The sequence below is a fragment of the Ambystoma mexicanum genome, chromosome 7p, assembly GCF_040938575.1.
Source record: "Ambystoma mexicanum isolate Mex_15411 chromosome 7p, UKY_AmexF1_1, whole genome shotgun sequence".
NCBI lineage: Eukaryota > Metazoa > Chordata > Amphibia > Caudata > Ambystomatidae > Ambystoma > Ambystoma mexicanum.
This window is the reverse complement of record NC_090939.1, coordinates 496,937,324-496,952,431: the sequence shown is the minus strand read 5'-3', so window position 1 is coordinate 496,952,431 and position 15,108 is coordinate 496,937,324. Positions and strand designations below refer to the sequence as shown.

The 15,108-nt window shown below is 44.1% G+C and overlaps 1 protein-coding gene across 3 annotated transcripts in view; it reads left to right on the top strand.

The window, feature by feature from the left end:
- The window catches only part of USP9X (ubiquitin specific peptidase 9 X-linked), a 2,614,063-nt gene that overhangs the window by 2,453,576 nt on the left and 145,379 nt on the right, over positions 1 to 15,108 (top strand). For all 3 annotated transcript variants that reach the window (XM_069636534.1, XM_069636533.1, XM_069636535.1), the window contains exon 43: positions 2,758 to 2,970. In XM_069636534.1, the coding sequence (XP_069492635.1) occupies positions 2,758 to 2,970 (213 nt within the window). The remainder of the gene's footprint in view (positions 1 to 2,757; positions 2,971 to 15,108) is intronic.

Here is a 15,108-nt window from a genome sequence, read left to right as displayed (position 1 = left end):
GATGGGGTAGTGTCAATCATTGCTGTGGCTGTGGCTGTGTGTGGGGCTGTGAATTCTTCATGTAGAAAATTAATTAGGCGGTTGATCACATTTCCAGCACTGCTGCTAAAATGCTATTCAGGGTGAAATAGAGCAAATCATTTGTAATGTTGAACCCTGAGCCAGAACAATGGTATCAGTTATTCACTGCTTGAGGAACCATGCCTGCTGAGCCCTTGCCAGGCTCCTTGGACCAACTGGTGGACTGACCAGCCCTCTCCTGGGCTACCTCGCTGCAGCCGTCGTTGTGAGCAGAGCCTTGGAACTTGGCATATCTTCATCTTATGTCACAAGTCGCCTGCTCCTGAATTTCCATTCATCTCACTCCAAGGAAAAGCTTTGGTGAGGTTCTCTGCTGTACGATCACTTGACGCAGCCTGACAGTGGTGACCATCATTGGATCTCCTTTGTGTACCTGAGGCTGTCTCTCCCGCAGAAGCCTTCCTTTGTCTTTATTTGGGTCGTCAACCAGAATCTGTCTGGAAACTGATTCCTGTCACCGTGACTGGAACTAAAATGCTTTGAAACTAAATATCTCTTCTGTGTAGACGACCCTTCTGGTGGGAACAAGAACAGAAGTACAAGCCTAGAACAACATCTGGAACCTACACAAGTGGAATCTGGAATAAAACAGAGCCAGGGGGTAAATGTACATACCTGTTGCTTTCTCCCAGTCTCCCAGAGGGTATTTGGGCATAAAGTCCTGACTTGGTGGTGGAACCTGGTTTAAGGATTCTTCCCTGGGCCTATCCTATTGTGTTGCCTTGAGTTGATTAATCACATGAACTGTACTGAACTTGTTATCCAACTTTGGAAGCTTTCTATTATCACTCCCACAGCCCACTGCATTCTTTTCTTTATAAACTTACCTGAAGAAGTTCTACTTTGAAACCAATGACTTTTGGGCCACAAGGCCTCAAACTATCATATGGTTGTATTTATTAAGATTGAGGGAAGCTGTTATTGTGTTGATTCTGATGAGTTCTGCCTATTTTCATTGCCTCTGACTACGCACCTGTATTGCACTGGTAATTGATACGTATGCAATTCTATAGTGAATCTGTATATATGTTTTATAAGGTTTTATAAGGTTTTATGTGACAATACTTAACTGTGATTGTTATAGGTGTGTAACTGAAGGCCTAATCAATAACTTTTTATACACTTACTGTCTAACTTATTGGTGTTGCTCTGTGTGGACTTATTGTAGCCCTACACAACTCTCACACTTTTCCTGAGACTAAGCCTCGACTGCTCAGCTACCTTACTTTGATTGGGGTTTGCCTAAACTCTGAGCATCTTCCCCGTTTATCATAAATAGGGTGGCCAGCCAATATCCTCCCACCAGGGCTGATTTTGGAAATCCATCTTAACATGTGAAAATTCCTACAATATTGTAATCCTACCCTGTGTGGGGTAGCCTGATTGTGTCTGAACTGTACATAAGTGGTAAAACTTTGCATATATTATTTAGTATGCACTATTATTTAATGTCTAATTTTTATTGATTTTTTTTCTCGCTATAGCCCTGATGATTGCTGAACGTGATGCATCTTTTGGCTACGAAGTACTGGTTACAGGGCAATGTTTGTGAAATAAAAAGATTGTTTTAGTCCCAAGATTATGGATACAGTGTTCTATTTCTTCACTGCATTTGTTTACAAATGCTTCTTAACACTGCCAAATAATATTTTACGGATGAAGGATTCTTTGGAATAGCATGGTGAGAATGATTTGTAACCAATGTGGTGAAGAGACATATAGTAAAGTTAAAGAAAAGTCTGAAAATGGTGTTATAATGCAATCTTTTATTTTTAAAAAAAATATCCTTGTAGACAGCACTGTCTAACCAGTACTTTGCAGCCAACACATGTTTCTCGTTCAGGTTTTATGCAATTATCAAGGCTACACAGAGAACAAAAAAGAAAATGTAGATACTAAATCGTAGTACATACTAAATAGTATATCTGCAGCTTTTTATCACACGTATCCCACACCTTCAATGGTGGGTGGGTGTATGTGTACACACAAGCACTGTGTACCATCTTCAGACCCCGTTTGGTGATTCCTTAAAAACTCTGGAATCCAAGTGTGAAGACAAGTGGAACTATAGCAAATTCCTTTCTTGTTATTACTTCTTAGTTTGTGATGGGTTTCTTTCAAGCATCTACGGTCTGTACAAAGCACACATATCTAAGTGACAGAAGCACATCAATATTTCACATATAAAAGCTTCTTTGGCACTGTGAGGTGAGAAGCATTTATAAACAAATTCAGTGAAGAAACACGTTGTTAAAAAAATCTGGAATTAGTGTTACAAAGGCATGCTTTTTATTTCATAGAAATTCCCTTGTAGACAGCACTTTGTCACGTCCCGCATTCTCTTTTGATTGCGCTCAGCAAAAGGAAGAGTCCCATCTATCAGAAGACCTACACAAACCTGTCCTGAGCAACTGGCGATGTGATCCCACTTTTTAGCCCTTTGAGGTTACTGAAACATCTGGGGGAAAGAGGCAGAGGTTTAGTTGTGGGGTGGGGAGGATAAACACGTCTGATCTACATCTCGTGACTACTCATGAATTCAGTCTGTGATTTCTTTTACCAAATGGCAAGATGGAAATACCCATTGGGCTTTACAAGTAATTAAAATAAATTGCAAATGAAAATTGTACTAAAGGTTCACATGTCAAATCATTGCTTTTCATTGTTTCTTTCCAGAGCAATGGAGATTTAAAGAGAAAATGGACTTGGGCAGTGGAATGGCTGGGCGATGAGTTGGAACGCAGGCCGTATACTGGTAATCCACAGTACACGTATAACAATTGGTCTCCACCAGTACAGAGCAATGAAACATCCAATGGTTATTTCTTGGAAAGATCACACAGTGCCAGGATGACGCTTGCAAAGGCTTGTGAACTCTGCCCAGAGGAGGTAAATATTCAGACTAAATTATAAATGAACAGATTGTATACAGTAAACCCCACATATTGTTTTAACTATGTAACAAGGTACAATTGACCTATACAAAAATTCAGAATAAATCCTACTCGACTCCCTTATAGCAATAACTCATCCAAGGAGCACAGTTCCAAATCTTTTCTCCATGAGTCTTTAAGTGCCTATCAGATAGTAAGGATTTGTAGCAGAAAGCCTGTGGAACATTTTAAAAGGTTTAACATTCGGGGAATACAGTATGCAATACACACAGCATTCCCAGCTAACGCAACCCCTCACTCACTTCTATCCTTGTGGTTGCTTTCCCATTGTATTTTGTCAGATGATCTAAATACGTGCCACTTCATACACATTTTGCCTGTTAAGCATGAGGCAAAGCTAAATGTACCTGTCACATTTGTGCTAACATCACAGGGACTAAGGTACAACTGGCTATTACTGGTAACACCCATTCGTTCACCGGACATTATTCTTTTCAATTAACTTCATCTAATCCATATGTTTTCAAATAATACTGTACTCCTTGTTTGTTTAGTTTCTCCGTTTATTCATGTCCCTAGTTAGTTCTAAGGATTATATAAGTGCAATAGACTGCAATAAATCACATTTGCCACAAACCCACTGTCCACTCTAGTGCTAAGGGCCACAGCACAACCATTTCAAAATATTCTTGTGACATTCAGAGCCCCAAATCACAGGCTGTGAATCCTTTAATTATATGCAGGTGTTGTAATTGGCTTCTTCATAATGCATTGTTTTGGCCTTTTCCTATTGGCTAATTGTTGGCTGGTGAACTAAGTATTATAGAAGATAGGACACAACTCCAATAACTTTGTTCCAGTTCGTTCCTTTATTCAGAAAGTATACACGAGAAATGTACCCCCTTTGCAGCTACTTTCCACAGCTACTCCCACTCAGATGTCACAGGGATATAAATATATATATATATATATATATAATTTCTGAGGCTTGTGGAATCTGCTTGGATCACATGCTGTGCACAGGCCGACATCTAGTGGAAGCTGCGGGGTATTAGTTTGTTTTTCGAAAAGGGCTGTCGAACTAGGGTGTGCCAGTAATACTATCCCTAGTGTGAAGTCCACTGTACCCATGATCCCTCACGCGTGTAGGACCCTCAGTTTGATTTTTACCGCCATACTTGTCAGAAGCATAGTTCCCTGGCTTTTTTAGCCATTTATCATAATTTTTTTTCAACATATTTTTATTGTTTTCATTAACATAACAACAATTCCTTAATTTTGGGCAATTGTGGCCCATGTGCAATAACTAAGCCCATGAAACTTCTCCATTGTGCTTTGTGGAGTCTTTTGGTCTGTGGGTCTGTGAATCCGCACAGCCACACCCGCTCCCCCATTTGGGCTGCATCTGGGAACATTTTTGTCATTTTCGTTTGCACTTCCCTCCAGAAGCCCTTCACACCCTGACAGTCCCACCAGATATTCCTCCAAGTGCCCTTTTCCAGGCACCCCCTCCAGCAGCGGTCCGACATTTCCGGATACATTGCTTTGACCCTCTCTGGAGTGTAGTGCCATTGCGTGATGATTTTAAGCCACATTTCTCTGGTTTGGACTGCCCGGGTGAGTTTTGGGATACCAACTCACAGTTCCTCCCATTGCTGTCTGGTTATTTATTCCCACAGCGTGCCCTTCCATCGTTTCATGTATGTCCATTTGATTTCTTCTCTGGTGTATTAATGAAGTGGTATACTGTTGACACCAGTTTTCTGTCGCCTGAATTGGTTATTATATATTTTTCAAAAGGTGTGAGATCCCTTGCAGCTGCCTGAAATATCTCAGGAGTGGAGAGCCAGTGCTTTATTTGCTCATATTTATATCTATCAACATCTATCAACTACCACATTTTTTTTGCATTCCGCAAATGTCCTTAGTTTATTGTCCTGGATCAATTCTCCGATTTTCCTGCACCCTGCATCTTCCCATTTATCATACCCTCCGGATTTGCATCCCGGAGGGAACAGTGGGTTTCGGCATATAGGTGTAAAGGGGGCCAGAGGGGTGGTCATGATTCCCTTCCTGGTCTGAGCGTCCCATGCAGTAATGGTGGCTTTCATGACCTCGCTAATACGAAGGTTCGGGTGTCTTTGTTGTTTGCGTTTCCACAATAGGTCCTCCAGTGGGGTCCTAGCAACCACCCTGTCTTGCGTTACCCAAGTGGTACCTTGGTCCTCCCCCAGCCATTCCCTCAGGACCCAGAGTTGAGCAGCTTGATAATATTTCTTGAAGTGCGGAAGTGAAAGGCCCCCTGCCTTGGTTGGTGCTGTGAGGATGGACCTGGCAACCTTGGGAGGGTTTCCTGTTCCACACAAATTGCGAAATGGCCTTGGACAGGGCTTTAAAGGAGGAGTTTGGAACTGACACAGGGAGGGCATGAAAACAATAAAGTACCCGGGGAAGAATGTTAATTTTTACTGATTGGATTCTACCCCACCATGAGACCTAAATGGGGACCATCTGTCTAGGTCCTTATTTACACTATCCAGCAGGTGAGGAAAATTGCTCTTGTAGATCAAGTCCACCGTACGTGTGAGTGTCACCCCTAGGTATATGATACCCTCTTATGCTATTTTTAGATCTAGCATGCCAGCCACTTTGCCCAGAGCCCCTTTGTCTCCCGCTAGGAGCATCATTTCTGACTTTTTCTTGTTTATTTTTAGACCCGAAATCCCCCCGAAATCCTCCAATTCTTTCATAGTTTGTACTAGGGAATTCTCTGAGTCCTCCATAGCCAACAGCATATCATCTGCATATGCAATAACTTTATGTTGTCTGCCCACCATCCATTTATCATAAATTTAACAAAAAATCCCTGTTCCTCAAATCCCACGTCGAGATTCCGAAGATCGATGCTGGTACTTGGAGAACAAACAGCCGTCAAGACTGCACAAGGGACTTTGGGCTTCGGAAGGCCTCTGGCCTGGGCCCGGGCCTCGGAAGGCCTTTGGCCTCGACCCTACAAGTAGGGACAGTGTGGGATGGACATACTCACACTCGTTTATTTTCCTACATACACTTGCCCGCTGCCAGATATTAACATATGGAGAGTACTCCATTTAAATTCTGCCCCAAGTGCAACCGTAAGTTCCCTTAAGTAGATATGCATAATACCTGTAATCTGTGTCTTCCTAGGGACCACCCCGAAGCAAATTGCAGAGCTTGTAAGCTCTTCAAAGCGAAGACACTTAAGGACCGCTCCACCAAAAGTTGGGCCCACTATGCCAAGCAGCTCGAGGCCATGGACGCTGTGGGTTCCTTCAGTGATGGCAGCAACGCCGCCGTATCGGACGGTGAGGGCACAGGGATGTCGTTAGGCACCCATGCGCAAGCCCCCGACCTCGGAGGACTGTCCGGCGGGGCAGTTATGGGGACAACACCCGGCGGCAAGAGCGCTACCCACACACTTCCATCTAAGCACACTAACCCCACCTGAGATTTGACACGTGTGTCGAGTGATCGGCAGAAAAAGGCACAGTGAGAGCGGTCCGCTTTATCGGTGTCCTCCGAGCGTTCCAGGTCACGGTCACCCCATGACACACAGCAACCAACTACGATTGCTAGGAGTGCCACATTAACTAAGGTCACAGAGGTATGGTCGTCAGGAGACTAATCCAACCTCTACCCCCAAGCAGCACATTTAAAGTCGACTCCGGCAGTTCGTTCGACTTCTGCCTCAGATACGCGACGTCCCTCCTGACTCCAGAACCTCGTGAACCCAGCTCCGAATCTCGACGCCAGGCGTCGATAGATTAAGGGAAAGATAACGAGTCAGTGAAACAAGCCTCTACACAAGTGAAAGGGGAGTAACAACATAAAAAACCTTCAGAACAAGGTTCAGAAGGAGAAACACCCCAAATCTTTAGAGAAACACCCCAAATCTTTAGAGAAGTCCAAGACCCCTGACCATGTCACTAGGCCTAAAGTTGTCCTTCCCACTCCCCAGGATATGGGAATAGAAGAGGAACCACAGCAGGAAAGGGTCATTCCCAGTTCCAAAGAATGGAGCTCAGAATACATCGACAGAGTGATGAGAATGTATTTTATGGCAAATATTTACGAAAAAAACCCTGATTACTTCAAGAGCTATCAGAATACCCCTGCTTCCTCTGCCCTTTCGGGATCCAAAGACCCTCAACCTCCTACTAAGAGACTCCGTACTGAGACTCCAGTTCAGGGACTGATTACAGACCCATTCACTATTGAACCTTACCAGCAGTATGGTGAGGATCCGGAGATATAAACACTGGACGACCAGGCAGGGGTCGACTATTACGTTGACGATGAGGACCAGGATGAGGAGGAGGAGGAAGAAGAGGCATAGGCCTATAGTCCCCTATTCCCAAGGACCCACCGGTGAATGACTCACCTGTGGATAATCAGCCATTGCTGAACGAGGTCTTGGCTAAAGCTGCAGCCCATTTCCAGATAGACACTAAGGGGGCTCAAGAAGAGAGGGACTTTGCACAGCAAATTCTGGGGGATTAAAAAGCCATTGCCCAAGCCATACCAATTCTGATGTCTATTCAACGCAGAATCGACCATTCTCTGCTCACCCCTAATCTTACCTGGGCAGTTAACCCAAGAATAGAGAAATTCAGGGCCACCCCCTCCGACCCACTTTACATAAGGGGTCAGCTAAAACCTGACTCATTAGTGGTTACAACCACCAGGAAGAGGGTGGGGACACCTCTCGCATCTTCTGAAGCTCCCCCACACAAGGAGAGCAAAAAGATATATGGGCTAGGAAGGAAAGTGGCTTCCACTTCCGCTTACCAGGCAAGAATTGCTAATACCACCACTCTGCTGGCAAGTTACAACTGTCACCAATGGGAACAGGTAGCTGCCCTCATTGCCTCCGCACCTGAACCTCTAAAAAGCCGGTTGGCCCAGATTGCGTCGGAAGGAAGATCGGTGTCCGGATGCATTCTCAAGGCTAACTTTGACGCAGCAGACAATGCAGAGCCGCTTATCGCAGAGGGCACACTAATCAAGAGACACGCTTGGCTGAGGCAGTCGGGGTTTAAACCCGAGACCCAAGCCACCCTCATCGACATGCCGGTGGAACCAAATGTCTTGTTTGGAAAGGCGGTGGAGGAGGCGCTCAAAACAGCCAAGGACGAAAATGACACCCTAAAGTCCCTTGGACAACTAACTAACAAACCCACAAACCAACAAGGGAATAATAATTTTCGTCGCTCTCGTGGCCAAAATTCCCAGACAGGGTCTAATTACTTTCAAGGCCAAGGAGCATCGTGGGGAGGCAACCAACAGGCTACCCAGGGTTTCGCCAGAGGTCAAAGGAGGAGCCGTGGTAGGGGGAGAGGCAGCCCAGGTAGAGGCACTACGCCTCCCAACTAACAGTGACTTTCCGCTCTAGGTCCCTTCCCATGCATCCCCAGTAGGGGGGCCATTTCCACCTTCACCGACGCATGGGAAGGGATCATTTTGGACAGATGAGTGCTGTCCACAGTGTCCGCGGGATACTGTATCGAACTGTTGGAACGCCCCCGCGACCATCCTCCAAGACAGAAAATACACTCCTTGTAGCACCAAAGAATCCTCCTCTAGGAGATCGTCATTCTTCTTGCAAAGGACGCTATAGAACTTGTCCCGGGCAACCAGGTAAACAAGGGTATTTATTGAACTTACTTCCTTGTGGCAAAAAAAGATCTAACAATGCGCCCAGTATTAGACTTGCGCCCTGCAAACAAATATGTCAAGCCTCAGAAATTTTGCATGACTACACCCCAAGAGGTAATCCCCCTACTAAAAAGAGGAGATTACATGGCAACATTGGACATTAAAGATGCCTATTTTCATATTTCCATGTTCCCAGTGCACAGAAGGTTCTTGCATTTCAAGGTAGACAGCCAGCACTACCAGTTCAAGGTGCTGCCCTTCGGTATAGCCTTGGCTCCAAGGGTTTTCACCAAGGTACTACGGTGGTGGCGGTGCACCTACGCAGGGAAGCAATCCTAGTGTACCCTTACCTGGACGACTGGCTCATCACAGGGGAAACCCCCGTAATTTGCAGATCCAAAATTCAAAGAACTATCGACCCCCCTCTTTCAATTGGACTTCTCAATAAACGAGAAAAAATCAAGCCTGGTGCCAAGCACCTCCAAACAGTTCCTAGGAGCTGTCATAGACACCAAAGAGGGGCTGGCCTTTCCATCATATGAAAGAATTCGGAATCTGTTACTGCAAATTTCTCAATATCAGTCCGGTCGCCAGATAAGAGTGTGCAAAGCAATGTGTTTACTAGGCATGATGGCATCATGCATTTACCTGGTTCCCCACGCGTGCGTCCCATGCAGGAATGGTTGGCGAAACAGTGGTCTCAGGCAAGTGGTCAGTGGGATGATCTAGTGGTCGTTTCGCCAACACTAGTACAGAGTCTTCGCTGGTGGACAAGAGAGAATCTTTCAAAGGGGAAACCCTTTTACGAATCAGAAATACAGGCCGTAGTCACAACAGACGCGTCCCTGTCAGGGTGGGGATCACACCTCCTTCACCACACAGCTCAGGGTCTCTGGTCTCACACAGTGGCTCAGAATCACATTGACCTGCTAGAACTTCTGGCAGTCTTCAGAGCGCTTCGGGTGTTCGAACCCCACCTAATCAACCTGTCAGTGCAGATCCTAACAGACAGCACGACCGCATTGTTTTACATAAACAAACAGGGGGGCACTCGTTCGCCATATCTGTCCAGGCTTGCCCAGAAAATTTGGATATGGGCACTCAGACTGAACATTTACCTGTCGTCTCAACATGTTCCAGGAGATCTCAATTCACAAGCGGACGCTTTGAGCAGATATCCCCTCCCAGAAGAACACGAATGGTGTCTACACGAAGAAGTCGTAGGAGACCTCTTCTCACAGTGGGGTTTCCCCATTATAGACCTATTCGCTAAGGAGGGTCTCCTCTCCACCCTGGGGCTACATCCAGTTGTAATCGCCCATACAGTATGGAGGAAAGGGGACGGGATGTAAGAGTGAGTAATAGTTGCTCACCATAGTGACTAACATACTCGTAGTCCATAGTCGCCTTTCCTCCATATGTGCCACCATCCTCCCCCTAATAGTACTGGTGTAATCGGGCAATGCTGAATATTGTCGACGCCTCAATGGGGGCTGAGGAGTGGCGCCGGTGGGCGGAGTCAGGCCAGCGCATGCTCCCAGAGCTGCACCCCTGTGCGCCTCTAAATTTAAAGGGGAAGAAGATTTTTCTGGTGAAAAAGGTGCAGTCTCCTGTCCGTCGTGAGGGACGCCCATACAGTTTATCCATATAGTATGGAGGAAAGGGGAGAATGGACTAAGAGTATGTTAATCACTACGATGAGTAACTATTAATATCTTGGGTATGCCGCTTCTAAACAAGTCCAAGTACAAACTGGTCACTCGCCTAGATTTTACAGGACCTAGAGTTGCAGGACTGGTTGGTGTCACTGAACTTTCAGGGTGCATACTTCAATGTGCCCGTCCACCCAAAGCACAGGAAGTACCTAAGGTTCTTGTTCAGGAACACCCATTGCCAATCCAATTTATGGTCTTTCCCTTTGGCCTTACATCAGCCTCAAGTGTTTTCACCAAACTGTTGGCATTGATTGACATTTATCTTGAGAGGGGAAAGGTTCAAATCTTACCCCTACTTAAACAACTTACTAGTGCAAGCCTGTATCCCACAGTGCAGCCCATCTTCACAATTTCTCCTTTCTGTAAAGTTTCTGCATGGACTTTCTCCCTTAACAACCAAGTGGAACACTTCCACCATTTGATTCAACTTTTTCAGAACCAGTCTCATGTCCTAGCAACAGCCTTCTTGTGATTCTCATAGTATTTGTTTGTCCCTGAGGCCCGGTTGTGCATAAAATGGCTCCCGTTGCTTTTACTTTACTAATCCCGACTCCCGAGGCTGCATGAAGAACCTGCTTTGGGGCCTGACAAGGCCTCCAGATAAGTGCCATAGCGACCATTTTATGCATTAAAATCTTGTAAATAAGATACTTTTTAAAATCTTTCTGTGTGTACCATTTACGCACCAGTTGAGAGCAGAGTTCAGTGCAAAGGGCAGGTGACTTAACTGAAACCAGAGCACATCTTTTGATTCTCATCTACATGGATGAAATTTCAAGCAATTAAGGAGCTTCTTTCAGAAACATCACATGTTGAGATGAGAAATGATTTCTTTCTGTTCAACTTCTGCTGTGTTTTGTCAATGCTAGCATCCCAGCAGTAATAAAATGGAAAACTTAATTATAATTGGGAAGTATCCTTTTAACAAAACAAATTATGCTACTTCAGTGAACGCATGCTTGCATTGCACAAAAGTATTTTTCAAAGTTGTTGTTGCGTGCATTCATCATCAAGATGCATCTATGTGGTGTCTTCATACACATTGATTTGTGGGAGAAGGTTTTTCTCAAATGTCATAACTTGTTTGAAGCCAGACATCTTTGCTACACAACTGTTTTGGTTTTGTGTCCTATTCATTTTTAAGTTTGGTAATGGTCTGGTTGCATATCCCATACTTTACACTCTTGCTGAGACAAATTATTTGTACTCTTCTAATTTAATTTCCACTCTTTTTAAAACAGTGTGTAAAATAATCCTACCTCAAAACCTTATCTGTATGGGAATGTAATGTCGTTTAAACGTCCACGAAACCGGAACTTGGAGTCAATGTGATGAATGTACTATAACTAGTCAGCGGCAGCAAGGCCATTGCTCAAGGATGAGTGATTGTCATTACACCGTCATTACACCAATCACAGCGGTCACAGCCTCTTTTAAATCTTCAAGACTAGGCTTCAAACATTCAAAACTGACTCTCAAAACAACAATCAAATAGTTGCATTTGCAAATGCAATCGAAAAACAGCAAAATGGGTCCCTGTAGCAGCAATCCAGGTAGGTATTTAAAATGTATATGTAGCACTTCATGCAGGATTCCTTCAACTTCTAAGTACTGTGATTACTATTAGCTCAGTCAATAGTTTACTGACCTCTGAAGGATGTAAGGGTAACTCAGGCCAGCCAACATTTGATCATGAAATTAGATATACAACCTCATTACGTCTTTGGATCTGTTCCACTAAATTGCCGCCAAACTTGCTTGCTGTTACCACCACTTGGTGCCATGGGTTTACCATGGGATTGTAAGTGGTGGTACTGCAATGTTAATCCCCATTTTTTAGTCAATAGGACTCCATGGGGCCTTTGGCGGTATTAACGCCAGCAGTAATTTTGACAGAATCTGACCTTAGAGTGGTGGATTTACCTCCAGCATGATGCAGGAGGAAAATCCTTCTTTTAAAGTTCAAACCAATAGATTCAGCGGTGTGGTAAAACATTTTGGTAATTCTGTTACCACTAAAATAAGTGGCGATAATGAAATTACCACCAGTCTTTTCTGTACTGCCTTACTTGTAATCAGGCCCATAAATTGTAGCATTGCGCACGTGCCTCTCTGCACTATTGCATAACAACACTGGCATGCCACAATTGTGCTATCAAACCTCGACACGTAGTGCAAGTCATATTTGCTTTAGACAGGTTTGTTTGTGTATTAAACATTTTAATATATACCTTCTAAATACAGACCTTTGTAGAAGAAAAATGAGGCATATTGAGTGACTTACCCTCCTGCAATAACAGCCCCTTCTGCAACATGCTTTAAAAAGTAAACCAGCTGTAGAGTGGCTGGGAATTGGTACACAAATCATTTGTTCTAAAGTTGGATTCCTTCCATTTCCGTTTTGCTACATTTCTACTATGCAGTTTCTTTTTTATTGCAAAAGCAGTTAGCCTTCGTATTTGAAATGGTCGTTATCAGTGCTATATTAGGTATGTTTATTGGGAGCTTGCACTGCAGACGCAGTTAATTGTTGCTGTTGTATGTGGGTGGTGCTCACTCTGCTGCTATGCTATTCCTATTCTATTTGATGGTAGCTTGGATTGCTTAGCCCCACCCCCCTGCTGGGCAAGTTCTTTGTGCAGGAATTTGGACTGCTGAGGCCTGTTCTGTTCCCATTCTCTGCGAGTCTAGCTTGTATTTCTGTTGTCCTTTATTTACCTGTTCAGTGTGAGCATGCGTGCACTGCTCCATCCAATACATTCCCTTCTCTATGCAAGTGGAATTTCTACTTCTGTGACCAATTACTTATCTAAGGTAATGTTTTACTGTTATGTTCCATGTGAGGAAAGAAGGATCTACTGAGTTCCATGGCATACCTTTTCTAGATTAGGCGTCAGGAGTGCACACTCCCCTCTAATGTTGCAACTGCTCTATGTGAGGGGAGCGTCTTCTGCAGAGACACATTCCTTTGTTTATCTTCTACCCATTGCTTCACCTTGCACTGATCCACTGTAACTGTTCTACACATTGCTGTTGCCCTGATTCATCGTTTCTGTTTTAGTGATGGAAGCCTGAACAGCTCCTAATCAAGTTCACGTGTTCTTTGGGAGTGAAGCGTTACAGGTTATGCTGCTGTTGTACTTATTGTTTGTATGCTGGGAAATCTCAGTCTTAGTGCTCATCTGTTCCATTGGGGAGACAATGTTTGTTCTACTACACACTGTGCTTTATCTGTTAATTGTGAGTGAAACATATTTTTCTATCATGATGTGGATCGCTGCCTCAATGATGATGATTTCCATACAGTTTGAACTCTTTGCATACCCCGCCTGAATGTCAAATAAGTTTTGCTCTCTTGTGAAGAAAAAAACTTTTTTTTCCTCCCTTGAAATCACATTTACTATCGAAGTTTAAAAAAAAAAGTAAAATACTCCCACCTCAAAATCTTAGCTGCAGCACTGGTCCTGAGCATAGGGTGACGGGACCTCCTATGGTGAGGCCTAACAGGAAATTGTGCTGAGGAGAGAGCTTCTATGGCAATTTTGCCAACAGCTGTCAGTAGTCTAGATATCTCGCAAGGATTGGACCATTCACCTCAAGAGAAAATTACTTACTTGTAATGTTCTTTCAATGGATTCTCCTCCCACAAGTTCACCATTTGGTAGATAAACCTCTAGTGTCAGCTGTTACAGGAAACTCAACAGGAGGTGTAATGCCGCTCAATGAACACCTTCCTCAACTCCTGTGCTCCTCGACCTTGGACATGAACGTTGGCACCCATACATATAGGACACACTATGCCCCCACAGTGTTCCCAACCTTTCCTCCCCCTACTCCCATACACAGCATCCAATGGATTTTTCTCATTAGAAAAAAATAAAGTGTACACGAAAATAGCCATCAATTTGTTTTTAAAATCTATTTTTATTTATTTTTTGGGCAAGGAGCTGCAACATCAGAAACACCATTAATAAAGACAGGTAGCACTGACCTCTTTTCTTTCCTTTTTGTTTTTAACCAACTTCGCTTTTTCCTCACTTGCAAGAGCTTTCAGAAGTCGAGAGGGATGAGGAATCTGTGAGGGCAGAATCCATTGAGAGATGATGGATTGTATCCTCCCCCTGATTCCTCATCTGATAGACTCCAAATACAGTATATTAGGTAAAAGCGGGTGAAAGTGCGAAACCAAGAAACTTCGTAAAACTGCCCTGCCAAAATAGTTATCCCTGACAGTCAATACATCCAAACTATAGTGTTTCACAAATGTGTGGAGAGAGGCCCATTTGGCGCCCTGGCAAATGTTTCTCAAGGGTACCCCTCTCTGAAGATCTACAGAAGCAACTATTCCTCAGGTGGAACAAGCTCACAGCCCTGGCGGAACCTCCTTTGCAGCCTTTTCATAGCACTAGCCTGTACACAGCAAAATCCAGCGTGATGTCTGCACAACCCAACCGTTCCCGTTAAAAAAAAGCCACCAACCATTTAATCTTCCTTATGAAAATCTGTCCTGGCCATGTAGTAACTCAGTGCCCTTTTTGGATCTAATCTTTGGAGCCTTTCCTCTTCCTTCTAAGGCTGAGGCAGTGGTAAATACAGGTAGCTCAAACTTTTGCTTCACATGAAACCCAGATATGTTTGGCAAAATTATGGGGTGACTATGAGAATAACCTCCCCCTTAAAGAACTGAAGGATAGGTGCCTTGCATGACACTGCCTGCATCTCAC